General features: G+C 43.8%; 1 protein-coding gene across 1 annotated transcript in view; it reads right to left on the reverse strand.

Moving 5' to 3' along the window:
* Positions 1-40: 40 nt before the first annotated feature.
* Positions 41-27824, reverse strand: part of LOC127377898 (leucine-rich repeat-containing G-protein coupled receptor 6) — a 36061-nt gene continuing 8277 nt past the window's right edge. Inside the window, exons 2-18 of the mRNA XM_051426202.1 lie at positions 21720-21791; positions 15425-15496; positions 13336-13407; positions 9991-10206; positions 9743-9814; positions 7572-7640; positions 7028-7099; positions 6835-6906; positions 6404-6472; positions 5909-5980; positions 5552-5617; positions 5366-5437; positions 4785-4856; positions 4051-4176; positions 3235-3392; positions 2518-2598; positions 41-2378 (exon numbers count right to left, since the gene is read on the reverse strand). Coding sequence (XP_051282162.1) covers positions 1120-2378; positions 2518-2598; positions 3235-3392; positions 4051-4176; positions 4785-4856; positions 5366-5437; positions 5552-5617; positions 5909-5980; positions 6404-6472; positions 6835-6906; positions 7028-7099; positions 7572-7640; positions 9743-9814; positions 9991-10206; positions 13336-13407; positions 15425-15496; positions 21720-21791 — 2692 coding nt within the window. The 3' untranslated portion in view covers positions 41-1119. The remainder of the gene's footprint in view (positions 2379-2517; positions 2599-3234; positions 3393-4050; positions 4177-4784; positions 4857-5365; positions 5438-5551; positions 5618-5908; positions 5981-6403; positions 6473-6834; positions 6907-7027; positions 7100-7571; positions 7641-9742; positions 9815-9990; positions 10207-13335; positions 13408-15424; positions 15497-21719; positions 21792-27824) is intronic.

Here is a 27824-nt window from a genome sequence, read left to right on the forward strand (position 1 = left end):
GGTGTGTGTGTTTCATTATATAAGCAGAGTGGTTGATGTATTTACAGTATGAAGATAATAATTTTATTCAAACATATGCTTACCAGTTGTTTACAAAGTATGTACATCCTAAATAGCAAGTTTTTTTTTTTACAAACTAAGAATTTATTTTTTTTATATATAAAATTATATATTTGCTGTCTATCATATAAAAAGGGAGACAAACATCATAAGGCTGTAGTGAGTCAATACCATGCTAGTTCAGAGGTAGTTACATTGTATGTACATATCGCTAGCCTACTCTAATGTCTGTAGAAAGATAGCTACATCCCACTCAGTCTGTATACCTGCTTCCCTCCTGTGGGGCAGAGTTGCATATTTGAGACAAAATCATGTAAACCATGTGAAACTGATCTGTTTCCTGTTGCATTTTGCTGCCACATAAAGAACATTTTTATAACAACTATTACACAGTTGCAAAGAAATATATCGGATAATAACATTTCTGTGTATGAAAATGTTAGCTTACTCTGGTAAAAAAAAAGAATGTCCTTGTGTGTCTGATGATGACTCCCTTTCTTTGAAACAGACCTTAGCAATAGGATAGAACTTATATTAAAAAAAACAAATACAGATAACTCCACTTAAAATATAACGAAACAATCTGTAACCTCTAAGCTGCATGTCTTATCACATTTCAGTATAAACATTTACATTTAAAATTCTACTGGTTCTACCTAAATTTCCCCTGGCTAAACCACTGATTTGTCTGATGCTTAGATTTTCCATGTAGTTAACAGCTTCAATATTTTTGTAACAGTTTTTATTGGAGATTTCTTTTTGTCATGAGAGTCCATGACTGACGCAGTCCACTGGGTAGTGTCTGAAATTGTCCTTTATTATAACAGTTATGATGTATTGTGGTGTGTCCTATAATAGTCTTTTCTGTGAAAGGAACTTTTAGTTGCACTCTCCATTTTCAGAGGCACTTTGTTGCGTTCTCATACTCTAGAGTACTCTACAGTCTCTGTGTGGACTCCGAGGTGCTTGAGGATTGATAACCCAGAGCGTGCTTGCTGCTGCTCAGTGATGGTCCTTGAGTGTCCATAGTGTCCCTATTCAGACAGCTAGCTTGGAGGCTCATGGATGAGAGGTCAGAGAGGGAGCCATGGTAGAGTGATACAGAGGGCAAGTGTTATGAATCACATCTTGATCCAAACTCTTCAGACATTCATCGTCGTTCAAGCCCCCTCGTTCTGTCACCCTGTCTCTATCTCTGGCAGTGGGAGTGGGTATCTGGCAAGGGATCAGAGGAACAGAGGAAGTAGAGGAGCAGTGGGAAAACCTGACTGGATCCAGTCGTGGTTGGAGAGTGGAGTTCACCCCACTGTACAAGGCATCGGCATCAGCGAGTGACACCTGTGTCGACGAATCGGAGCACGAGCTCTTCTCTGTCTCCACAGAAACTAGCGAGTCCAGGGTGCGGTCCCTTCGTAGCTGTGGACGCGCTTTTGGGTGAGACCAGAAGAAAAACTGGGAGTGGTCTCGGGTGAAAAGGAGGAAGAGGAGTGGGTTGAGGCAAGCAGGCAGGGGCTGGAGAAGCAGGAGGACTGATTTTAGCACCTCCTCCCCCAGAGAGAGTAGACCCAGGAGGGAGCAGAGGGAGAGGAAAGCTACTGGTACATACAGGAGGCCATTGGTGAATATTAGCCAGGCAACATGTTTGATCATAGCGCAGTCCCACAGGCCCTCACACTCTCCCCTAAGTAACTCCCAGTAAAGGCGGATGTATGAACCTGTGACTATAAGCAAGCACAGGGTGTTCATCATAATGAGCGCCAAGGGAAAGCCCAGGGATGACGGCAGTCGGGATGACGGGGGTGGCAGGGGAGAGGGAAGGCAGAAAGGTGAGGACCCGTACTCCCCAACTCCTATCAGTGGGAGAGAAGCAAGTGTGAGGGAAAGAGTTAGGCAGGAAAGTGCACATGTGCGTACACTTCCGAGGGATGGGGACTTCCCATAGGCACGGGCGCATGTCACACTCACACCGCACTGCACAGCTGCCAGAGTCAACAGCAACACACTTGCCTCAGACGCAAACACCCAGACCCATCCTGTCGCCTGACAACCAGGACCCCCTTCCCAGCGGGCACCGTGGTGGCCAAACTCTCCTAGGGTCAGAGCGTCCACAAGGGCCAGGGTGCATGTACACACACCCGTCAGCAGGTTGGAAGCACCCATGCAGGCAACGGTGAAGCGGAGCGGGGAAAGGTAGCCGGGTGAGCCGAAGAGGGACAGCAGCAGGAGGGAGTTCCCAAGAAGAGACACCAAGGAGATGGACCACAAGCCAACACGAACCAACCAGCTGCCCAGCAGAGACTCACAGGGACGGAAAGGACCTGCAAACATACAGATCATCAGCTGTACATACACAAACTATAAATAGTCAATTCATGTCTCCATTTCCTCATACTGTAGTTGTGATAAAACAATCTGCAAGCCAACTGATAACAGCTTGATCATCACTGAAGGTGTTACCTGGAGTAGGTGTGCATTGGACACTGGTCTGTAGTTTGGATTCCTCTATTTCTAGTTGGAACTCCTCCAGGTCAGGGTCATCTGGAATAAAGCATCATCAGGGTCAAAAATCAGGGCCCATCTGCTGTATAAGGCCTGTTTAGCTTGTGTTAGGTTTTCTAAGCTTCTTCTGTATGTCTACATATACAGATTGTGTGTGGCAACGGGGTTGGTGGTGCAGTAAAATTTTTTTGCAATGAAAGGGAAAAAAATTGTAAAAGATAATTGGCACTTGCATGAAATTGGATCATCATGCCTGTTTTTCTAACAATTAAAAGGTGAATAAATTTTAATCAGTCATATGTCATGGTTTAATCATCTTTTGTTATTGTTACCTTTTGGTACACCCAGCAATTGTTTATTTTCAGCTTTAATGGTGGAGGTTTAATGGTTTTAATTTCAACTCAATTTTGGTTTATTGGTGTTTACATTTTATGCTTGCCACAAGAATGCATGGAAGGGTCAACACTCGAGTGTAAGTGTGTGTCAGCTGCCAGTTGTGGTTTCAGCGAGGCTCTGACATGTTTCAATTGGGCTTGTGTCAATAATTTGCCAATGAGCACAAACATATGGAGATCAGATTCTCATGTATTAATTTAACCCTCATCCCAGGTGTGTACCATGTGTGTTATATTGTATATATGCTCGCACAGATATTGTAATTGCGTGCTTTCTTACAGTGTGTGTCAGCGTGGATAGGGTACGGCATGGCTACGGTCCTCTTGTGTAGGTCCTCATCAGTGTTGCTCTGCTCCGTGTCCCACTGGCTGGCTGGCTTGTAGCTATCACAGGAACCGTACACACAGCACTGGTAGGCATAAGGCATCTCTATAACCCTGTAACAAACAGTGTTGACAGGAGATCAGGAAAAACAAAGCCACAACAGATGGTCTAACAAAAACTTTCATTTTCATGGAAGTTTAGCTTTTAGATACAATATTGAATACTCATCTATGGGGAAAACAGTCTGCATCAGCTGACTTTCATGTGGATGCTTGTACACAAACATTTACCGTACAATGCATTTGAAATGGCTTTCTGCCAGGCGTTCTATTTTTGGACAATGTTCTACAGTAATGCCTACATTGCCACTTGATCACCTGCCATCTCCTATGCCTTTGAAACTCACTCTCCATTTTTACTTCACTGCACCTTTCCAGGCCTCTAGGGATCTTTGTAACAAGAATTAACTTGCTGCTGACAAATGCTTCCTCATTGTTGAAGTTCAGTTCAGGGATGGCTTGCAGGGACACAGTGTAATTAGTTCATTATCATCCTTGGCTGCTTTTGGTAAATTGAAGATATTAATAGAAAATCGTGAGAGGAAGGATAATTGAAGGGATGGGAAGTGATGCATTGTTCCTTACAGCCATAGGATACACACCTGGGTGAGTTATCATCATAAATCAGTTTTTGGTAAGAAACCAAAATACAAAGTTCACATTGGGTACTACATAGAAAGAATAAAAGAATGCTTGATGGAGTTTGTGTTACCTCATACGGGGAAAGTGATCAGGACTGAAGGCCTCGTATAATTCTGTGTTTCCCCTGAGCTTGAGATGGGTGAGACCCCCCAAACCTGCAACAGGTACTGAGCTGAGATGGTTTTCAGTCAGGTCCCTGAGATAAATATAGAAAGAAATAAAGAGAGAAACAGCAGGGGATTGGTGTCAGACCAAGTTTGTTTACAAAATGTGTATAGAATATAGAAAGCAATTGAGAGAGGAACAGCAGGCCAAGTTTAGAAAGTGTGTTTTCATTTCAGATATTGCCGAGGGTCATCCTTAGTAACAAAAAGGCCTTGTCTCTTAGATCATTTTAAACTGTTCAGACAAGGCTCTCTATCAGATTCCCTGCAGATAACATTTCCTGTCAGATGCAGTGTATCTGCTTGTTTAGCTAGGCATACTTCAACCAGTCTTCACACAAAGGAGCAGTTTGTATTGGCATGACCTGAGATGAGTCTCCTGGCCACACAGAGGGATTTCTCATACAATAACTGCATATCAGTGTTCTCTGTAGATTCAGCCAAAGACAACAGGTTTTCTGTGGCACACACAGTCAAGCATGGAGTGTTTGTATAAGGAGAAGACTCTGACATAGAGCTTAACTTTAATTAAAGATGCACAAATTCGTCATGCCTTCTAGGAGAGAAGAGTGACACTGCAGAAGGACGGGATGAAAGGGAGAAGAGTCTTAGTGACAGTTATGTATCTGTGTTTACTCACAGTTTGATCAAAGAGTGAAGCGAGGCGAAGGCATCCGGGTGGATCCACTCGATTTTATTCCAGCTGAGATCACTGACATAAAAAAGAATCAAAGTGAACTCAAATGGACTGAAAAGAACTGTAGTTACACATTGAATGTTGTATCTCGACCACCACTAGATGTCAGTAATGGGCCACCTACCTACCTAGTTTTATCTTGACCAATGCTTCCCAACCTTTTTGGCTTATGACCTCCTAAAATGAACTAATGTCTACCAGTGACTCCTTATCATATTATGAGTGATTTCTCCTCAAGAGATTGTTTGAAAAATTATTTTTAGAGCTACAAAGAGGTAAAACAATCTAATATTTTACAACAAAAAAGCTCAGAGGAAAATCAGAAAAAAAATTACAAAATTTTGTGTAGAAGTATTTTTCTGTTTTTTTTTCCCCCTCTCCTTTCCTTTTAATCATCTGATGAAACCTCAGATATATCTTGACCCCAAGATTGGGAATCACTGATCTAGATAATACATTTGCAAGAGAATAACATGTGACATGTGGGGCAAAAAATTAAGAAAAACAAACAGAGGTTGGCTTACAGTGCTCTTAGAGAGGTGAGCTGCTGGAAGGTGCTCGACTCTATCCTCCTGATTTGGTTATGCTGTAGCCCTCTGTTGAAAAAAATACATATAGGTATTCATAAGTACAATGTGAGATGTGCAGGGAAATAGGTACAAATGTTGATTTTGATGCATGTGTGTGTACAGTTGTGTTGGGCTACTCACATCTCTTGCAGTGCTGAGCAGTGGTAAAAGCTGGGCAAATCCTCTATCTGGTTGTAAGACAGCTCCCTACAGCAATACACAAAGCACACACAGAAAGCACACATAAACACAGTGACCAGCTGTGGATTTATAGTGTGGGAAATTATGGGGGTGACAGGATTATTTGGGTGAACACTCAGCTCTGTGAGCAAGGCGATATAGTAGGACAATCATTTTTTTTAAGGGGGGGTGATTGGATTTCATAGCGTAGAGATTGTACAAATGATTGCTTGGGGGCACAACTCTCCACAGTTGGGTTTTATGTATCAGTTTTTGCACCTCTCACTCTTCCCCCTGTGTGTGTGTGTGTGTACTCACAGCACTCTGAGGCGAGGCAGCTGCTCACATAGATCCAGAGGGAGAGCTGAGAGACCGGCCCGAGTCAGCGTCCTATAGAGAAAAAGAGAATCCTCTGATCATTGTTGAAGTGCAAGCAAGCGAAAGGATCCCCCAGTCCTGTGAGTCTAACTTGGTCAGACAGGGAGCTGTGTAGGTTCGCCAAACCTGTCACTGGCTGGCATAACTAGCTTACCCCTCCCTATCCCTTTTCTGAGTCTCCTGTTTTGTCCCTTTCTCTCCTAGAATCCTAAAACACACATATTCTCTCTTTTTGTTTCTCAGCTTTTGGTGCGTGTCTCTCTCCTGCTTATCCTTATCTCTCTCCGCTCTTGTATTTGTTACGTACTTGGACTCTAGGGATTGTAGCTCTGTCTTTGACCTCTATGTCTTTGCACATTCTTTGTTGTTGTATGTGACGAAGCCCCACTAGGTGAAATACTATGCATGTGTTGGGTGGATAAAGGAGACACTCACAAAATTTCCAGGCTGGTGGTTCCTTTCAGATCAGGAAACTCTTGAATCTGGGTTGCTCCGTTAAGAGAACTGCAGTAAAACATGGAGAAAAGTGTCAGAAACTCTCTCTCTCTTTCCCTCTCTCACACACACACACACGTGTGCACACAGACCTTGTCTAACAGCTCATTTCAGCCATCAAACTTTTCCTCCAACATCAACACAGGCTGTTTTGGCTGTCTCACTAGACATCATAAGTCACACCATTCAACATGTTCTTACAACACACTCTCTCTTACCACATCAGCACACAGCACAGCAATACGCTAACACAACATCATTCAGTAGGCCATTACACATGTCCACTCAACTCTCACTGCTAGGGACACAGGATGATTTAAACAGTGTTTGGGCTAACTCACTGGAATGGTTTCTACTGACCGCATACTTACAGTGTGTGCAACTTAGGTAAGAACTGGAAAGCGGATTTTCCCACAAACTGGATGGGGTTCTCATAGAAATGACTGCAAGACATGGACATATTATGATTAATTTGTTTTTTGGAATGAGTTGTGTTGTACATGATGTTGACATAAAATACCAATTATGTGTTTATCTAATACAGTATGTGCACATTACGCTCACATGGTTTGGAGCTGAGGGTTTCCCACGAAGGCCCTCTCGGGGATGGCTTTGATATTGTTGTTATGGAAGCCCCTGCAAATATAAAAAACATACTTTTAGTCAGACAGTCTATCAATATGTTTCTGATTTTGTTTATGTGTATGTGTGTGTGGTGGGAGGAGAGACAGAGTGTGTTTGTGAGCGAGAGGCAAGTCATATGTCCTCATGTTGCACCTGCCATTGCACAGCTGAAAAACATTTTTGGATAAATGAGATGTAAACATGCACACATACACTGTATCTGTGACACATATGCACGCTGCGGAACATCTGCTGAAGCTGAGGGAAAAAATGGTGTGTGCGTGTGAGTCTGTGTGTATGTGCAGGCGAGTGGGTGCGTGGGTGTGTAGGCAGCACCTGCTTAGGGCGAGAGAGATTGTATCCGAGTGCCACATTAAAATCACTTAACGGGATTACTTGGGATAACGCAACCATGATAGTCATGTCGGGCAGGTGTGTTTTTGTGTGTGTGTGTGTGTGTGTGTGTGTGTGTGTGTGTACTCACAGTTCCTGAAGCTTACTCAGTGTCCTGATGGCCACAGGGAACTCCTGTAGATCATTGTAGTTTAAATCCCTGAAAGTGACAGACAGTAAAAGTCATAATTAAATAATATATTGAAACATTATGTCCAAAGCAAGATGGAGGCTTTTTTTCCCTGCAATGCAAATCATAATTCAAACATATGATATTCTGTTTCTGTGTGTGAGAAAGTGTATCTGATTGCATATGTATGCATAGCCATTTCCTCTCCTCTCTGAGAGGCTGACAGCTGGAGAGTGTGAAGTTTGGATGTGACCCTTGACCTTTGCTGCTCTGACCTGATTATTTAGGTCTGTCTCTGATTAGTTTCCGGGAAGGAAATGCTATATCAAAACAACCATTGCTATAGTGGAAACAGCTCATTGTGCAGGTGGCAGGAAAAGGGGTTTTACTGTATTTATTGTCTGTATATGAGTTTGTACTGTAGATGTGCTTGTGTGCATGAGAAAAAGTGTGTTGTGTGCATTTTTGTGCATTTACCAAGTGTGCCTCATCATGCGCACGGGTATGCTTGCATTTAGTTGTGCTGTCTTTGAAGATTGTCCAGTTCAAAGGATATCTAAAAGTACTAAACCTTAGTCAGCTGGATTTATTTTTAGTATAAGGCAATAAAAATGTCTTTGATGAAGTACTTCTTCGTATATATGTGTGTGTTTTTCCCCAAGTAGCAGTGGATGTTGTGAAATGTTTGTCTGTCTGTGTCTTCTCTGTCCTGTTTGCATATGCTGTTACGTTTTCCAGCAGTCCCCAGGAGGGTTCCTCATAGTAATGATTTTATAATACACACTAGGGGTTGGGGAGGGTGATGGTATTGCAGATGGTCTCTCGTATTTCTCATAAGCGAGGCCGCTGTGAGAGATTAACCCCTCATACCAGTGCAATCCCCACGTCAGTGACACCTGTCATCTTATCCCGCTGAATCATCTGTCTCTCCTCGCCGCTGACGGCCCAAACACTTTAACACACACTATTCTGGTCCAGAGAGCTCCATCCCTCTTTTTCTCATTCTCTAGTTTCCCTTCATCCCCTTAACCACGGCTCCCCTGACTTACACCCTGTTCCCTCACATTTCCCAGCATGGATAATGGCTTCTAAGTTGAGTGTTAAGCTGGCCATACGCTTGTGAGTGCACAGGCAGAAGTTGCTTATCTGCACACACACACACATGTGCCCACACACATGCTCATAAAAAAGCAACGCATAATTTTTTACACTTCAACAGGTTGTTAAGCAGCATGCCAGAAACCGTGTTTTCATCAGACCACCATGAATTTTGCAGGAGACACAGTTGCACTGTCTCCATTTCTCTCGCTTTCTTTCTCCACCTCTCTCAGTCTCCTGCGGTTTCCATGTCGGTGTGTGGTTAGGATCTAGTTATCGAAGCTACGGCACGCACGCTCAAACAACTCTCCTGTAACCATGCTGAGCCATATTTGACCTCAGCTCTGCTTAGCAATTACTTTTACAAAACACAGAGGGATCTGTTGATGCTACTTCAAGGTAATCAAAGAGGAACTTTTCATCTTCGCATTCCTGTCGTTCATTTGTTGGTCGTGGTTTTTAGAAATGTTCAAGCACCTGCTGGAATTACCAGGATATTAATCATTATGACTGCATGATTTAGCGCTACACTTCATTATTATTTGGCACAGCTGGTACATTTGATTTATAAAAACATTAATTTCAGGTGTTCCAAGTACACTTTCACACAGGAAAAGAAATAAGGCTGTAGTCAGACACACACTGTGAATATATTGATGGCTCTTGGTTATATTTTTGAGGTTATATTTCAGATTTCTTCATATATCTTAGAGTTATTCTAAGGCAATGTGCTTGTTGTAAACACTGCCATACGGAATGAATGTTGATACTTGCTGATACTTTGTCATCATAAAGCCAGAATCAGTGTTTGGGGAAACAGAGGAGGTACTCATTGGGGCCTAGGAAATGAAATCACTTTAGGGTCCGTGTGTGTGTGTGTGTGCGTGTCTGTGAAAGATAGTAAAAAAGTCTAAGGTTCCATTTGTAGTAACCTCTGTCCAAAAAGCATATGCACATGCGTGTGATTATGTATGTGTGTGTGTGTGTGTGTGTGTGTGTGTGTGTGTGTTTGTGTGTGTGTCTCTGATACTCACAGTGTCTCCAGACTGTGTAAACCTTCAAAACATCTCGCGCCCATACTCTGGATCTGGTTGTTATGGAGATGCCTGGAAAAAAGCCACAAATATTTTTCAACAAATCAGAAATGACCTCCTCAAAAAACGTTTCCACACTCCAATCATCACCGCCCTGTTCTAAGTCAACGGAACAAATCATTTCTCTGGTAAGCTGAGAAACCCTGACTTAGGAGAGTTTTAAGTAAACAAATCAAGACGTCACTTACAGTACGACAAGGGCGGAGAGGTTGGTGAATGCATAATCAGGGATGTGTGTGATCTGGTTGAGGGCCAGCGTCATGGCCTGCAGGGAGGGCAAAGAGTCCAGGGCCGTCACTGGGATCTCTGTCAGGGAGTTGTCATCCAACCACAGGTGTCTTAAAGAGCGAACCCCTCTAAAGGCCCCAGCCGGAACCTCAGACAATAGGTTTGCATCAAGACGCCTGTAGGGTGAGATAATCACCAAGTAAGTACAGTATGTTTATTTACGTGCATGTGTATGTGCGTGCATGCACGTGTTAGAGGTTGTTTGTCATGGCATTGAAACATTTTGGCTTAAAGGAAGGTTATTATGAGAATTACACATCCTTAATTCTCCTTCTTTCATCTTTGCAGCAGCTTCTCAGAAGCTCCTCATTATGATTTATTCTCATGATAAATAAGCCATGTCTAGCTTCACCAGCACAGACATGTATGAAATGCAAGATGAGAAAAACACACACACAAACTTGTAGGAACGGTTGCTGCAAGCCTGTTTTATTCTACCTCACTTTATTTATGTTGTGTAAAGCCGACTTCCCTCAGTGTCTGGAAAAAGGGAAAGACGGAGGGAGGGAGAAACAGTTAAAGATGCATCTTCAGCTGTTCCTCCCTCCTTTCAACTCTTTCCATTGGAGTCCTGCTGTCGCCATCCATCCCTGATGTTTTCCACCGCTCATACACAAACACATCGCCCTTTCTGCTGATGAATTTATGACACCGGACACGCACATATGCTCTCACACATTCGCTTTCATCTCTTCAACCATACCAAACCTAACAAACCTTTGTCCCCTCTCTCCCTCGGTGTCCCTCAACCCACAGGCAATGAGTGTGGACTGTGACACACACACCGCACGTAAATGCACACATGCATACACACTGTCCATAGTGATGAATGATCCCCTCAGGGCAGAGTTGACAAGCTGAGACCACTTCCTCCTGCTATTCTTCTTTCTTTGGCCCTTCACACTCATTCATTAATCTCCTTTTCCTCCCTCCGGCCCCACTCACACTCACATTTTGTTTCTTACATCTTCATTGATGCAGTCCCAGCCGCTGCGAACCCCTTTGCATCTCACTCCTTAACTCTTGTGCGTCTTTCAAACATCCTCCCTTATCAATCTTCCACTGTGGTTCTTTGATTCTCGCGCTACAACTCCTCCTCAGCGTCCTCGCCCCTCAGAGGCTTCACCAAACAAACAGCATCATCAAAGTGAAATCTGAACTTGAACTCTGAACTCTGGGCTTTTCTCCCCAGGGAAATTTTCCATCAGGAGAGGCAACTGTATACACTGGCAGATGCTCACACACAGGCACACAAGGCATACGTGTAAATACACACAAATGTGTGTACCCGCACGCGCAAACAGCTTCAAGAAATGTTCATCTCGTCTACTTCCTGAGCACACTTTTTTTAGCTGAACATCGTCCTTGTGTATCCTGTGTGCTCCAACTGTGGACATTGTTTGTCCTTGACCCAAATCTCAGGATGAAAGCTACGGAAGACCCTTGAACTTTCTGGTTTGTTCTCCAGGGCAAAATAATAATTGCTCCTCTGGGTGGACTTGCCAGGTCTCCAGAAGGTCCAGACAGAACCAGGAATGTTCCACAGAAGCCAATAAAGCAACAACTATTTCCTGTCCGTCACATCAAAGTCTGAGCTACGATTACGGGAGAGAGAAATGGAGACAGAAAGAGAAAGTTCTTTTAAATGATCCAGGAGATCTGTGGAACCTGCCTCCTCTGGTTCAATTCTCCAGATGGCCAAAATTTTATACAACAGGGAACTTGGAGGAGCACGTTTCACTGCCACTGAGTCAAATCTCTAAAAAACAGGTTACACTGATTAGTGTGGCTTGTGGAACTCATCAGTGGTGATTATGCTCTTAACCTGTGGGTTAGGACCCCAAACACGTCTGTCTGCTTCTGATGGCAATTAACTAAACAACAGCACTCACACTGTGTGTTGTAATTAAGCTCTTCCAAATGGTGAGACAAATTTCTTGACTCCGTTTCAGTTCTCTGCTGACAAAAGGAGTCTTGTCCAAGATTAAGACATGATTTATTTTCTGATGAAAGCCTCCTTTATACATTTATACCAATTTAAAACCCATGTGTTGTCTGAGATGCTGAGTCTCTCTTTCTTTTTACCTGGTGTGTTTTATGTCAGTGAGAGGCGCCGACAAGCTTCACTCTCCAAAGCCTTTCCAGTAATCTTTCTCTGCTGGGCTTATCATTACTGTAATGACAAGGTGCGTCTCTATACACTGGCTCATTTGTGTGTACTGTGTGTGTGTGTGTGTGTGTGTGTGTGTGTGTGTGTGTGTGTGTGTTTTCATTACTTGAGATCAGCTCTATGTGAAGAAATTGAGAGACCACACACACACACACACACACACATAGACCGAAAACATAGACAGAAACATCATGACAGAAAATTGTGAGGTTAGGCATACACTCACACAAGGACAGCCTGAGCCATAGTGCAGTATGTGTGTACAGACGTAGGAGTGTGTGTGCAGGCTCTGTGACTGTGTTGAGGGAGAGCAGGCCTGCTTTATACCAGACAACAGCAAACGTTGTAGGTGGTAGAGGAGTTACATGTGCACACCCCTCCTCGCAATTTGAGTGTGTGATGAAGGAAATGGCTTTATGGATATTTACAGAGAATTATTAATTTGGAAAGCAGGGATGTGGAGTACGTGTGCAGTACAAAGTTGGGAGAGACGGGTTGGGGTGAGGAATTACAGATGAGGTGGTCCACATGCACCCGCCCAAACATTCACACTGACACACACACATACACACATACACTGACCCCACAGATGAGACAATTATGCCACCAAACACTCTCATTAGCCAGGGGGATAGCGGTGTGGGTGGTGGGAGAAGAACGGAGGAGAGGAGCGGAGGAGGAAGAGAGGGGGAATTGATGGAAAATGGGGTTGTTTCACAGCTCATTGGAGATGCTCTCCCTGGCCTGCAGTGTCTGCTGTTTCCCTCATGGCTTCCAGATGCTACCATGAACTGCACTGACACACTCAGGCTGTGACTCCTGCCGTCAGCTAGTACAGCACTGAATGCAGAACTATTGGGGTATGGTCTGTAATATGTCAGTGGTACTCTATACCTGCATTGTGGTTAGAGCTGAGATTTGTGGGTGGGTGGCCAGGGGATGTTTCCTTCCCTGCTGCGTAAGGTAGAGTAGCATGATTAGTGTGTGTGGGTGTTTGTGTGTGTGTGTGTGTGTGTGTGTGTGTGTGTGTGTGTGTGTGTGTGTGTGTGTGTGTGTGTAAAAGATAGAGACTCACAGGGACAGTAGGTTGGGTAGGTCCCATGGAGCATCATCAGGAAGTCTCTCCAGTTGGTTATTTTGCAGCATCCTGAAAGACACATATTATTGAGTTATAGGTGTAATAGGTCTATACGCAATGGAGTGTGTGCGGTGTGCGTGAGGGTACATCAAGCAGAACAAATAATTCCATCGTGAGGGAAATCTGACACAAGAAGGAAAGGGCCAGTGAAAGCTTGAAGAGAAGCAGAGAATGAAGGGTAGAAGGAAAGAGAGAGAGAAGCTCCTTGGGTGGGCTGCTGATGTCATTCTCAGAAGAATGGAGCAAAAAGCGAGGAGGAAGTGGGGAGCAAACAATAGCCCTCTCTCTCTTTCCTCTCCCTCCCTCGCTTTCTCTGTCTTTCTCTCCCCTCTTCCTTTAAAGTTTTTTATCATGGCCAGTCGTCGCACGAGGCGCATAGTCTCCAGTGCGTCGCTCTCAGCAGCGTTGTTATGCCTTTATCGTGGCATCACGGTGCCACAATAGTCCTTCTTTGTGAGTCTGTGAGTGTAAGGCCTTGTATCACAGTTAAACATCTTAGCTTACAGTAAAATTATTACATACAAGAACCCTTTTTTCTTTGTGAGCATGAAATAACTATGATGCCTCTACTGCCAAGTATGAGACAATTTTGCAATTGAAAGTCATCTAGTCATTTATTTGGCTATAAGTAATTACTTACTTACTTATATATATTATAAAGCATATTTTGCTATACTAATTTACAGAACTCAGTCACATGCTCTCATAGTTGAGTGTATTTCACAATAGACTCCTGTGTACGATACAGATTGCTTCAGGGTAGAAAAAATGCATCTCAGGTTTGAGAGGATCAGGGGAAGTTTCCACTTGGATGATGATGCCATGATAAATACATCGAATTGAGTTTTTTCCTGTTCACTACAGGGGGAGATTTGCTGTATTCCACTCTGGGTTCATAACCTTCTGTCTGTCTGTCTGTCTGTCTGTCTGTGTGCGTGTGCGTGGGTGTGAGTGTGTGTGTGTGTGTGTGTGTGTGTGTGTGTGTGTGTGTGTGTGTGTCAGCAGGGACCTTGCAATAACCCTGTACAAGGTCAGCAGTCCATTTGTGTTTTGACACAGTTTGACTTTAACTAATATATTGAGGAAGGAAACCAACGGCTCAATTGCTCTGAGGTCAAATATACCGTCCAAAGCTTGCTAGGGTGTGTGAAGCATTAATGCTTGCAGACTTATATGAATTCAGTATATGTGTGCTTCAGCAGTAATGACATAATAGCCCAGGATTCATGGCTGGTTCACTCATTCTGTCTCTGTGAGTTTCACAACACAAGGTGAAAGAAGATCAACTTGTGTGCCTGGTAATCCCCCAGATTCCCTCAAATTACAAACCACATTTCTCTAGCTAAGTTTATATTCTGTGGCAGGGCTTCTCAAACTTTTCTCAGCCAAGGTCCAAAAGGAATTGAGTTGGATGCCAAGGCTCATGAAAACCTCCTTAATAACCTTGTCTTGCACCCACTAGAAATATGGCCGCAACTCATTAGATGCCGCACTCACAATTCAGAAAGTACCATGGTTTTTATGGTTGCTTTGCACTTTTTTGCGATTTAATACTTCACAGCAGCGCTAACAGTTGGTGGCCATGGATCATAAGGCTATCAACACACTCTGAGAAATGGGGTGTTGAGAGAACAGCTTTGAATAGCGTTTTTAAGTGATTTTTTTTTTTTGTCACTTGCTGTAATCTCGGTGGGTGGTGTGACTGGGAGGTCCCTGCATTACACCTGTGTGTGTGTGTGTGTGTGTGTGTGTTAGTGTGTGCGTGCGTGCATGCATGCGAGTATATGTGTGTGTGCATGCTTGCAACTGAAACAGGGCTTGCTTGGGAATGGAGGGACTACAAGCAGGGCAGGTCTCCCCCAGCCAATAAACTTTAACTACAGTTAATGATGCATGCCCTGTGTGTTTTATTCAAGGCGGGAGCACAATTCCATCCCCGCAGAATGCTGAAGTGGAACAACCCACCTGGGATGAGGACTGAACCACCAGAGTTCGACAGGGTGGGAGGGAGGAGGAGGTTACTTACAGAACTTTGAGGTTGTGGAGACCCTGGAGAGCGTGGCCTGAGATATACCTCAGCTGATTCCCTGAGATACGCCTAGGAGAGAAACACAGAGATCAAAAAGGAGAGATGAAAATATAAAAGCGAAAAATGAAATATAAGCACATACACAAAAGATTTTACAAGTCTCATAAGAGAAATTTTGCTTCTTGCTTTATTTTACGTTTTTGGATTGAGCTGTGATATGACCTCATCCTTGAGTTCCTGCATCGGGGTTACTGTTGGGGCAGTATGCAAATAACAATATTCTATTCCCTTCAATGTGGTTGCTATTGGCCCAAAGCACACCCTGAAACCTTAACCAATCCTCGGAGCTCTGATGAGTGAGTAAAGACTGAATTGAATGAGACTGAGACTGGGTCAACAAGTGCAGCGTCAAAGTATAATTGCTTGCGCGCATGTGAGTGTGTTTATGTGCGCGTATATAGCAAGGTGTATACTACGTGCGTACATGAGCACATGTGTGTGCCGCGCGAATGCGCGTGCTATTTTCCACGCCCTTGTGGTAAATTGGCCCCGTTCTGAGGGGCCTTGAGGACAGCGAGGGAGAGAAACCACACACATTCACACAAGCAATCCAATCAGTTTGTTTATCAAACACAGCACCTAATGGTCATTTGTGAGTGTGTGTATAAGATGTCCAAATAAATAACATTCAGTCCAACAGAGTAACTCTCAAGGTCACAAGCTGGAAGCACAGTTTAAACACAGATTTGGTCTTCACAGCTCGAGACCACCCACTTTTTTTAAACACACACAAATTAAGTTACTCATTGGCATCCTCCTACTCACACCGGTGCTCTACAGGTGACATTTGCCTGACATTTCAGCCTTATTCTAAGCAGCCTGCTTCTGGCTGAGTTGTTTCATCAGTGCCAAGATATTGAAATATTGATATAAAGCTCTGCCTGTCTTTCCAAGCCACTATCATCCAGATGGTAATGGCCGAGGGCTCCCAGCAAACTCCCTCTGACATCTGATACTCATGTCAACATGTCTCAGTCTTATTACTGTGCAGTGGCAAACCACACAGCTCCACCCATGCTTGCCAAATTTCACACTCAGCCCTGTTTAGAACTCTTATAGAGCTCGTATTTATCAAACACACACACCCGCACATACACATAGATGCACACCCACATCGGCATACTGGAATACAAAATTGACTGATCGTTATCCAAGCTATTGTGGTGCCATTTAGTCATGCCTCTCAAACCACAGTCAAAACTCATTCAAACAGACTCTGACTGTGCCACATGATGTCTGAATATAGAGAGTTAATCTGTGGTGACTGCAGCTCTTTGACCCTACAAATTCCAGCATTGATTCTTATTTCAAGATAAAGGAGTTCAACTGGCTCTTAGATCTGATTTTCACTCATAAAGAAACGTGTATACTGCCCATTTGTTATCCCTCCGAGAATGATACGTCTGCTTCTTCAATACCATTTCATTTTCTGCTATTGCACAAGCTGGTCACCAGGGACCATTTCAATAGCTACTTTTCCAGAGGTAACGGTTTCAATAGGCCTTGCTGAGGTCCTGACACCAGTAAAATAGATCTAAGCCTCTTTCTGCAAAGACCCCTAAGTGCCTTCTTTTGGTTCCTGTTCAAACGCAGTGATTAGTTACAGACGCATTGGACGGAAAAAAGATATAGGTAGCACCAAAGAAAAATAAATGTCTTTTCACTGGGGGGATGAGGAGGGCCAGTAATTTAGAGTTTTAGAAAACAAACATTGTAGTTAAGGCCATGGTATGATGTGCATATCCTACTGCCAACCAGCCTTTCTCTATTAGCTGCACCATTGGAGCCAAAACAGCATTAGAGTGGAATCAAGGCTTTTTTTTTTGCCGACTTCATTTGTCAAATGGATAATTATGTCGAAAGTGAAGATGGATATTGAAAAAGGAAAGAAATGTTCAGACGTTCTTGATAGACATCAACAGAACACCGGCAGTTGCCACTGACCAACTGTTTCCATGATATCAGTGTGTGTATTTATGTGTGTACGTGTGTGTGTAAATGATCGTACGTATGAGTGAATGTTCCGCACTTAGCCTCCTAGTCATTCCACATCAATCTCATTCTAATGAAAGGCGCCTTGCTCTTGTCAAACCCCGGCTCCAACTGTTTTTTCTTTTAATTTGATTTGGGGATGGTTAGAATTTTTCTTGGCCTCTGGACTGTGTAGATAAAAATTCCACCTCAGCATAATTCAGCTCTATTGAAGTGATTCATAGATAAAATAACAGAGGCTAGTGTAGTTCAAGCGTATGGGAGAGAAGAGGGACGGGTGGTAGCAAAGGTGAGACCACCCTGCTATCAGAGCCAATCATTGATGCCTTTACTGAAGCATACCAACTGCTGATTATCCTATGTATCAGCATGTCCTATTGCCTCAAAATAATAAGTACAAAGATGGATTAAAGACCTAGACAGCAAAGACTGCATCATATTCTGGGATACTATCTGAGGTAGTGATAGGATGTCATAGTGGCAGCAGGGCCAGGATGGTTGATAGGAGTCGATGATGAAAGGAGAAGGAGAGGATAAACAGGTCTTATCAGAGAGAGCGGTTTGTGTGTGGGTGTCTGTAAGTATGTAACATATGCATGTATGACCTTTTTCACCCTTAGTCCATCAATAGAAATGTTATGCCTCCTTCTGTTTGGAGGTCCAGCCTGAGGGTCAACCACTTAACCTGGTGTTAACCTCTGCAATTATTGGAGTAAAATATAGACACTGGAAACTGGTGTGTGTGGGTGTGGGTGTGTGCATGTGCGTGTGTGCATGTTTGTGAGAGAGAGAAAGAGACAAGCAGACAAAAATCAATGCTGGCAACAGTTGAAGGAAAAGTTTTAATTGACCTAGATAGTTCCAGCTGTTTGGTGCACCTGGAGTATCAAGACAGCCAATATCATAACCCCTTAACCCTCACCTACGTCATTCTCCTGGCCTATCAGCAGACAATCTTATCACCAAGAGGAAGACAAGCAGGGCAGCACTGGGCTCCACTCACCACTTCTCTCTTCTTACATTTGGATTTCATTTGTGTGATAATGAGAGAGCACCTGATAGCACTCTCACAGGGCTAGAGAAGCCCGGGCTGGATGGATATTGTGAGATTGAAGAATATTGCCAAAGACGAGATTAGATTCGTCAGAATTTCAGTCTTGAGCTGATAACAGGAGCTTGCACCATATTCTGAACACTTTCACTTGTAATATTGTGTGTCAAAAGAGGCAAAGCCAACATTGACAAAGGGTTCAAATTTAATCCACTGATTGTTTTACTTGTCCGGCCATGTTGAACGGGCAGAATTCAGCTCTGTATTTAGGAGGTGACTGATGGCTACAGATAATGATAAGATGAGCATGAGACACTCGCCCCAAACAGCTGATTATGAAGGGAGTCAAAGGGAAAAAGGCAGAGTGAAATGTGAACCCCTGGAGGTACAATCAGCATGGACTTTGATACTGATGATAGGCAGAAACCACTGTCGCCTTCTAAAGTGGTTTTCAGGAAGGGCTTTTAGGGGGACAGTTTCACCTTAAACCACCCTCTGCTGGTTCCAAGTTGCAATTAGATCAGGAATAGATGGCACATCTTTGATATTAGAGCGGAACATTTGAAGCAAGGGGATGTCTTTCATATGTCAGATAGATGAGTAACCAGTCTCAGAGTCTGTACCTGAGTGTGGGCACTGCTGCCCTCTCATTAATCTATAGACATTCAGTCTGTCTCTCATTCACCTGTCTTCATGTTCCGTCTGCTTCAGTTGCGTGCAGGTTAGCGTGTTTGAAATTAAGAGACAATTTACCGATCAAAGGGCTTAATGAAGGCTTAATAAGAGGGATCTGAGATCAATAGAATAATACTTAGAAATAAGGAGTTAGAGGTAGAAAAAAGGCTGGAGGGAGGAGCAATTACACTTACATCTTATTATCAATATTAATGCCGCTATGAATCAAAGGGAGTATTCCTACCTACTTTGTGAATGAGTTTAATCACATAATTTTGAGGTTCAAAGGGAACTGTTTTCACTTTGACACTATACACGTAAGAACTGAGCGAAGAGATAAGCGGCAGCATGATACGGTTGTGTATGTTTATGAGCAGTGCTTCACAAGTATACTCTGTATGTGGCTCGTAAGATTTTATTCCCTCTCCTCCCCATAGTGTAAAACAGGATGAAAGCTGGACTTTTTGCCATAAGCAGATTTGGTTTGGTTTGTAAGAACATGGAGAGAGCCAAAAAATGGGGGGGGTAGAAAAACTATCAAAGGCGGTGACTACAGCTTGCAATAGCCTGCAGTAAAATGGAGATGGGGGTCTGTAGAAATGAATTGGAAAGGAGGGAGATAGAGTGAGGGAGGGCAGGCGGGAGGTAGAGCCCAACATCAAACAATTTATCACTCTACCAGTCACAACCTGCCTGGCCCTTGCCTCTCCCTGCGCTACCAACAAGTGCTGTAGACCCACATCAAACGCTCTCGCTCTCAAACCGACCGTGTTTGTGTTTAGAGCCTCAGTTTGTTTTTTCTAAGCGCTATAGCTTGTTGTAATTATAATGTGTTTACCATAACCTGCTATGCTTCATCTCTCTAAACCTTCTAGACAGGAGTGGATGTCAGAAATGTGCTTCTCCCTGCCTTGGAACATCATCGTCGTCTCAGCATGTTTCCAGAAATGGTCAGCAGGCTATAAAAATTGGCTTTGGGGCAGGAACATCCTCCTTGGAAGAGTTACAAAGCAAAAGAACGTCTCCATAAAGTGTCAGAACATGAGAGGGATACAGAGGAAGCAAGATCAACAGGGCTGTAAAACACTGGGAGGATTGTCTCTGGACAAACACTGCAGGTGGAGCTGCATCCAAGACCTCCACCCCTTTCCCCCAATGCAGGCAGATGTCAGCATCGATGTTCACGATCACTCTGCACTGTGTGGTTCTGATTATTACGCCATCAGCAATATGTGGCCTTTACCGTTTTTTTTTTTTTTTTTTTATGACAGCAAAAGTTCAGATGAGCAATTCAACAAACGACAATAAATCAAAGTCTTGAATTTAATTCTCAAACTTCAAGGTGTCACAAAACTTCATTGTTCAGCTTTGTTCTACTTCTCAGATCCAGTTTGACTGTGACTCAAAGCCAACTCAATGGTTTTTTAGCAAACCTTTTACTTTCATCATCATCAGCTCATGCCTCACAGACTGCAGCTGCAAGAATTAGCAAAGAAAACAGCGGACTGTTCAAACATCCCATGCAGACACACACACACACACACACACACACTGCAGACTTCAGAAGTAAAAGAATCAGGTGAAGGCTGACATACACACGAGTTACTACACACTTACACACACATTCACACCCTTGGGGCATATCTGTGGGCAGCCTTTGTCAAACCGAGACTTAGCTGAATTCTGCTGAGTGGTCAAATTAGATATTGGCCTGGTCGACCGAAAGCATGTTTAAAAAGTTTTGGGATTTAGCTGCGGCGTGTGTGCTTTCATCAGCTCTATAAGAATAAAACTAATACCTTCTACTTTGTGGAGTACTGATCAAAGTGTGTCTGTAGCACAGAGTATAGAAGTCAAGAAATTTGTCACAGAGGCTGAAATTCCAAGTCTTGTTTTCTTATTTTAGCTTATTTTTTTAATTTTGTTTTAAATTAACAATTATTATCAGCCTAGAAAAGCGAAAAGAGTCATGTCCGTTTCGGCATATAACCAATTTAGTGCATTGGCACCAATATCAAACCATTTTTAATGATACCCAACCATACCTACACTTAATGTTATAAACAAGAAAAACATAAATCTTTGCTCTTTTCATTCCTGACCTGAAGTTCTCCTATAGTGTGTGTTTGTTTTGGCAAAGGCTTGTGTCTATGTGTGTACTGCTCCTGCTGAGCTGTCCAGCTGAAACCAAGTCAAGGGGGGCAAGAAAGCAGCGGTTTGGATGCTGAGCACAGAACCTGCTCTCTAAACACTTTAAGGACCATACATTCACTCTCTGAGTGAATATCAGGTTCCCTGCGCCTCATTCTTTTGTGTAGCCGTCCCAGGATCTACTAGCCTATTGCTGCAGGCAGTTTCTTGGTATGAGAGATCAGAGGCAGGCCAGAGTCATCAATCCCCATCACTGAGGTCTGCGCATATGAGCGGCCCGGGGAATGACTGTTTCTTGTCATGTGTGAGCTGTGACGATGGATGTTTATTGATTGAATGTGAGGTGAATGATTTTGTACTCACAGTTCTGATAACAGGTGCAGTCGGTGGAAGGCTCTGGGCTGGATCTCACTGATGTTGTTCATACTCAGATCCCTAGAGAGAGGGGGGGGGGCATCAGTATCCAAGTGTCAATCAGTTTATACTTTATCAATGTTCTTTGAAGGTACTCAGGGCATGTACACTCACAAATGTTTAGAAAGCATTTTTCACATGGCCATCAATCATCCAGAGTTGGGAGTAGTGCACAGAGAGAGGTTAGAGGTTTAGGTAGAGAGGATGGAGGACGAGAGGGAGGAGAGGGAGATGTAGAAGAGAATTTTCCCCAATGAATCATTGTTGGGCAGCTGTAATTTCCTCCTCGTCCCAGTGACTCTTTCTCTTTTCCAGATGTCTCACTCTACCTTCTCTGAGATCTGACCCCTCATTCTCCCTCCATATCTATCTCTCTCCCCCCTCTGCCTCTCCTCTTCTTTTCTCTTTCCTCAGGTTTCTCAGGAGACCCCCTCCTTTCCCCCCTTGTTCATAGCTTTAACACAGACACACTCAATTTCCCTGTGTCTCAGACACACACTCTGACGTGAGAGGGTGTGTTGGGGGGTGAGTGTTGACGCAGCTGCGTTGCGGTCAAAGAGGGAGAGGTGCAGGATGCTCAGATACATGCATGCATACACACACACACACACACACGTAACGTAAGTTTTTTAACACTTGGGATAGTATGAGGACAACTGATGTGTCAGCCTCTGGTAGAAAACATACATAACCCTGTGGCCCCAGTCATGTAAGGTCATCTCTTTGATAAACACAATGAAAGCAAAGAGGTGTTACGTCACCCCTTCTTTGCTTTCACAGCCCTTGGGGTCTCGCATGAGTCTTCAAGAGTGAGGCTTTGTGTGTGTGTGTGTGTGTGTGTGTGTGTGTGTGTGTGTGTGTGTGTGTGTGTATGACACTAACCATTGCTCATAAAGCCAGACCACCGGGCTAGCAAGTGTAAACTGTGCTCTCAGAAGCCCATTGCAGTTGGGAGTTTTGACACACTGGCTGTTTGTTTGTCAAGTCAGCCAAGCTGATGGGGGGCTGGATGAATTTATCCGCAGGCGTGATCTATATTCAGCTTCAGGGGCGATGTGGAAAAAATACTGCATGGCAATACTCTGGTTCACCAATTTGGGTATTTCAGTGGCCTGTCATATTTAGCAGTTGTGACAAGGCAAATTCAGTGCACAAACAGTTTTGGTGTAACATTCAGTCAGGCACTGGGATGTGAACTCCCACTGTCACTTTTGGTGAGGAGGTGTGTCTTCGTCATGTGATGAGCTTGCAACGTTAGCTGTGTTCTTAGGTCAGATAATTATGTAGCCTTTTTACAGCCTCTGCCGACATTGAATATTTTCCTTATGAAAGCATAATAATGGCATGTTAGTTTCCCTGCGTAGGAATTTCCTGTTACAGATGCCCCCTCCTGGGAGGTCTAACAGAGAGAGAGCGGAGTTCAAGGCGTTACTCAGGAACGCATAAGCCGGGTGGATGCTTTTAATCAATGCCTTGATTTTCTAATTTATTTTGTCTGTAACACAACAAAGTAAAGCATTAATCATCCAAGTTCATTAGTCACGTCATAATTACTGACTTTAAAGTACCAGTGTGTAGGATTTAGTGGCATCAACTTCAACTCGATTGACTTCAACGCCCTCACCTCATCCTTCCGTTCCAAGCGTGTAGGAAAAACTACGTTGAAACACCCTATTTAGAGCCAGTGTTTGGTTTGTCCATTCTGGGCTACCGAAACATGGTGGTTCAACATGGCGGACTCCGCAGAAGAGGACCTGCTCCCTCTGTAGATATAGATGGTTCATTCTAAGCTAACAAAAACACAACGATTCTTACTTTTAGTTGATTATACACAACGGAAACATATCTGTAGATATTATACCATTTCTGCTAATAGATCCTTGTAAATGTTACAGACTGGACCTTTAACTTCACAGCACCTAAAAATATAATACAGTGTAACTAATTACTAAATAAAATAATATAATTCAGTTCATTTAAGCAAATTTAAAAATAATAACAAACACTGTTACTGACATGGGGTGCCTTGGGACTCCTGGTCTCCCTCTCAATAACAACAAGTACTGTGTTGATGTCATGTGAATCATATACTTTATGTTTGTCCCATTTTTGGCTCAATCTGCTCAGGCTCCAGGCAGTAATTTGGAAATGAATACAACAAGTGTAATGCGCTATGCTGCCTGATTAAAGTCAAAGGTAAATATAAGTGATAACAAAGTTGCCATGGAGATGACACAGCCTGCAGTAACAGTAAACCAATTGACATAATCAAGACTGGGTGACATCACGTATAACACAGGAGGTGCACGATCACCTCACGGGGCCTCATGAACAATACACATACACACCTTAATCCTATTCATTGGCTGTGTACTAATATTCTACTGAGAAAAATATGTAGCGGAACGTTCTTGGGGGATCATTAAAGTATAACAACATGCACGCACATCACCCAACTTCTGGGGATGCGCCCACGGATGGAGACAACTCTCCATTATCTGGTCCTGATTAAAGAAGCCATAAACAAACGTTGTGTGAAGTCCATAACAGCGGCCTCACTCAGACAGAATAAACACGCAGCAATGGAGAGAGAAAATGTTTAAAAATAAAGACACACAGTGGTGAGTCATGGGGAAAGGTTGAATGCAGCTCAGCTCGGCTGTGCTCTCCAACGAGCTCATTGGGAAGCGGGAGAGAGAGACATTTCTGCTGTGCAGGCCAAGGCCTCCGCTGACAACTTGACGTATCGTTGGAAGGCGCTGCGCTATGGCTTGTTTTTAAAATCAAATAACAGCTGTGGCTTTTTTAAACCATGATAATTATGATTGATGACTACCACATGTGCATTGTGTCGGCTGGCGCAGATATTTTCAGCGCAAATAAACGGCCGCAAAAGAAATGAGAAAGAGAGCGCTTAAAGATTTTGCAGGCTCCACAGTGTATGGGAGTTTCACAATTAGAATTGGGGTTTCTGTGTCCCCATTTTATGGGCATCTCTAATGTGTGTGTGTCAGTATCTGTGTGTGTGTGTGTGTGTGTTCAGTACAATATTTTTTTCCATTTATAGGTGACTGCGGTGTGTGTGGTAAGATGTCTGTCGCTCATTTTCACACTCCTATTGTTTTCCAGTGAGCCTGCAGATGTGGTGGGTACAGTCCCTGGTTGCGCTTTCACCACATCATACATGGATGCTGCCGGGGCATGCAGATGGATTGCTGTGTGGGTCTGTGTGTTTGAGGGACAGAATGGAAGTTCATGTGGTTTCTTTTCCTTTTATTTTTTCATGCAAGTATTCAGTAGGAGACCATCCTGCCCTGCCTTGGCAGTCGCGGCGTCAGGAAAGCTGCCTTATATTGCTCGCAGAACAACATATCTCTCAACTGTCAGAGCCACACCGGTCATCCCCTCTCTTCAGATCTCGGGTCTGCTGCTGAATGACGAACTAAAGACTCCTGAGCAGTATTAGGAGCAGAGGATGCAGACATTGTGACCCATGCTCATCCCTCAACACACACACTCACAAATGTGCCTCTTAACTGTTCTTTTTATCACCCTCCACTATGAACCTGCAGAATGACTGACAGCCCCCAGTGATTCCTTTCTATTTCCCCAGAGAGGAATAAGATCTTCATGTGCGTGCATGTAATTTTGTGTGTTTAAGCACAGCGTCATGTGTGATATTGTGGCCAAGATTGCAGCAGTTGGAGGAGTAAAAAGAAATTGACATTTTATTATTCTTATTCCATGCATTGTTCCATGAGTTGCAGATGCACAATGTGCTCTGATAGATCATTTAGTGTTTCCTCTCCAAAGTGTGTGAGTGTGTGTACGCTTGTGTGCATGTGAATGTAAGAGAGGAAGGTTTGGCACAAGAAGAAAGGTAAAGCACTGGATATTTGACTGCTTTATGCTGTGATTGATAGAGTAACCATGGCAAGAAGCTTGTCTTAAGGGGGGAACGGAAGCATGAAGAAGCAGAGGTACATTTCCATTCATCCGCCTTGGCCCTTTCACTCCCTCTCTCTTATGCCACTCTATCGCTCACACTCACTCTTTCTCTCCCCATCTCTGTTTCAAATTTCAACTGGAGCATTGGGTTACACAGTCCGGTAGTTACAATCATGTGATTTATCATATTTCCTCTTCACCGTCAACAGAACTACTGAAGTATGTTATCAGCTCTGTGATCAAAGGCAGCGTGTGTGTGTGGGTGTCAATGTGCCCCTAGCTCCGTTGTAGCCAATTTCAAACTGGAAGCATTTCTGACAAGAGCTGGTGATTTAGCGCAGCAAAACAACTGGCCACATCATATGAGAAACACCCCTGTTTATGTTCAGAGAAGTACACACACACACACACACACACACCCACGCTATATCCACAGGCACTCGTACAAACTCCAGGCTCCGGGTGGCTTTTGTGGGGTGGGTGATGGACCACCCTGGCGAGTGAATGTACCCTCAGAAAGATGTGACAGATGCAACAGCAGTCAGGTGTCTGTTTCTATCATCAATGGTGAAACGTGTCAGTCAGACAAAGCTGGGGGGGCTGGCTGTGGAGAGATGACTTGATACATTTCATTTTGGAGAATTGTTATTGTCTCAGAAAAAAAACAACAACTTGTATGGAAAAGTTTCTGGCCTGTTGCTCAAGCATAAAATTGCATGCAGGTACAGTACATAACAAAGCAGCAAAAGCATGTAAACAAATAGGCTTACATTGTTGCCCTTGAGAGGGATGTTTTTCATGGCTCTCTCTCCCTTACACACACACACACACACACACAAAATAACTTTGTCAGAGCCATACCCTGAGGTCTTCCCTCTCACTTCCTCTTCTGCTCTCTCTCTCTCTTTCTCTTTCTTCTTGCCTCCCTGCCAATCCCTTTCTCCCTTGCTCAGGTGGAGACTCTTACCAAACAAACAGCCAATAATGGCGGTAAGCTCTACACCTTTGAAGGCGGCTTATCTGTGAGGAACATTAGAGTAATAGATCTTTAGTGGAAATCAACAACCAGAGCCTTGCCCAGGGGGCAGGAGTTCTGCATTAGTGGTGCTTGAGCCACACCTTGGCTGTCTTTTACTGTAACTATGACAGTAATGTCTTCAGTTGGATTCAGGCAGTCTGATCCTCTCCGCTTAGTTCTTTGAAACGGTTAAGGCCACGATGAAAAGGGATCTTTTATTGCACACAATGCAACTGGTAGTCAATGCTTGGGCGCCGCCTTAAAGAGGGCCTAAATGGTTGTGTGCATTAGTGTGTGTGTATGACAGAGAGAGAGGGAGCAGAATGTGTGTGTGTGTGTACGAGGGTGAGGTCTAAGTGTGTTAGCTTTTTTCTATCTGAATAGACTGACTGCTTTGGCATTCAGTTTCTCTTGCGGTCACACATGAGCTTGCACACACATACACACACACAGAGGCATGCACACACACACAAAGAGTCAGGAAGGAGGGTACAATGCTGTCCTCCCCTCCTCCTTCCTCTAAAGTTGTGTTTTTTTTTCTCCCTCTCTCCCAGACTTCCTGGGAGGGGTACACTGCCCTTTGTGTCCGAAGGCACTCTCTCTTTATCTTTCCCTCTCTTATTCTCTCTTTCTCTCATTCACTCTGCACAAAGAGCGAGGGAGAGGGCGAGGAGAAGTCTTTCACCTGGACAAGGAGGGCCACGGGGAGGACTCGGCTACAAAAGAGCAGAGAAACGGAGAGGGAGGGAGGAGGAGAAAAGAGGAGATAACAAGACAGAAAAGGGAGATGCGTGTGTATATTTGTGTTCCCATGTTTTGTGCTCTTTTCCGCTTGCTGCGGTTTAGGGGAGAATGACAGGCGGATGTCTGGGTGGAGAGAGCGGCTGTTTAGTCTGAGGCCATGTCATGGGAAACATATTCATGCCCTCTGGGACTTATTCATACCCCGGTATACCGCACACAGACATACACACGTGCACGTACACACTCTATGTCCGCTCCTTGTCCTCCCACACACACACACACACACACCCTGTCATGAGACAGAGGGGAGGGGGGTGAAAGGTCAAGCACTTCAGTAATGGAAC

Source organism: Dicentrarchus labrax, unplaced genomic scaffold, assembly GCF_905237075.1.
Source record: "Dicentrarchus labrax unplaced genomic scaffold, dlabrax2021, whole genome shotgun sequence".
In the NCBI taxonomy this organism is placed as follows: Eukaryota; Metazoa; Chordata; class Actinopteri; family Moronidae; genus Dicentrarchus; species Dicentrarchus labrax.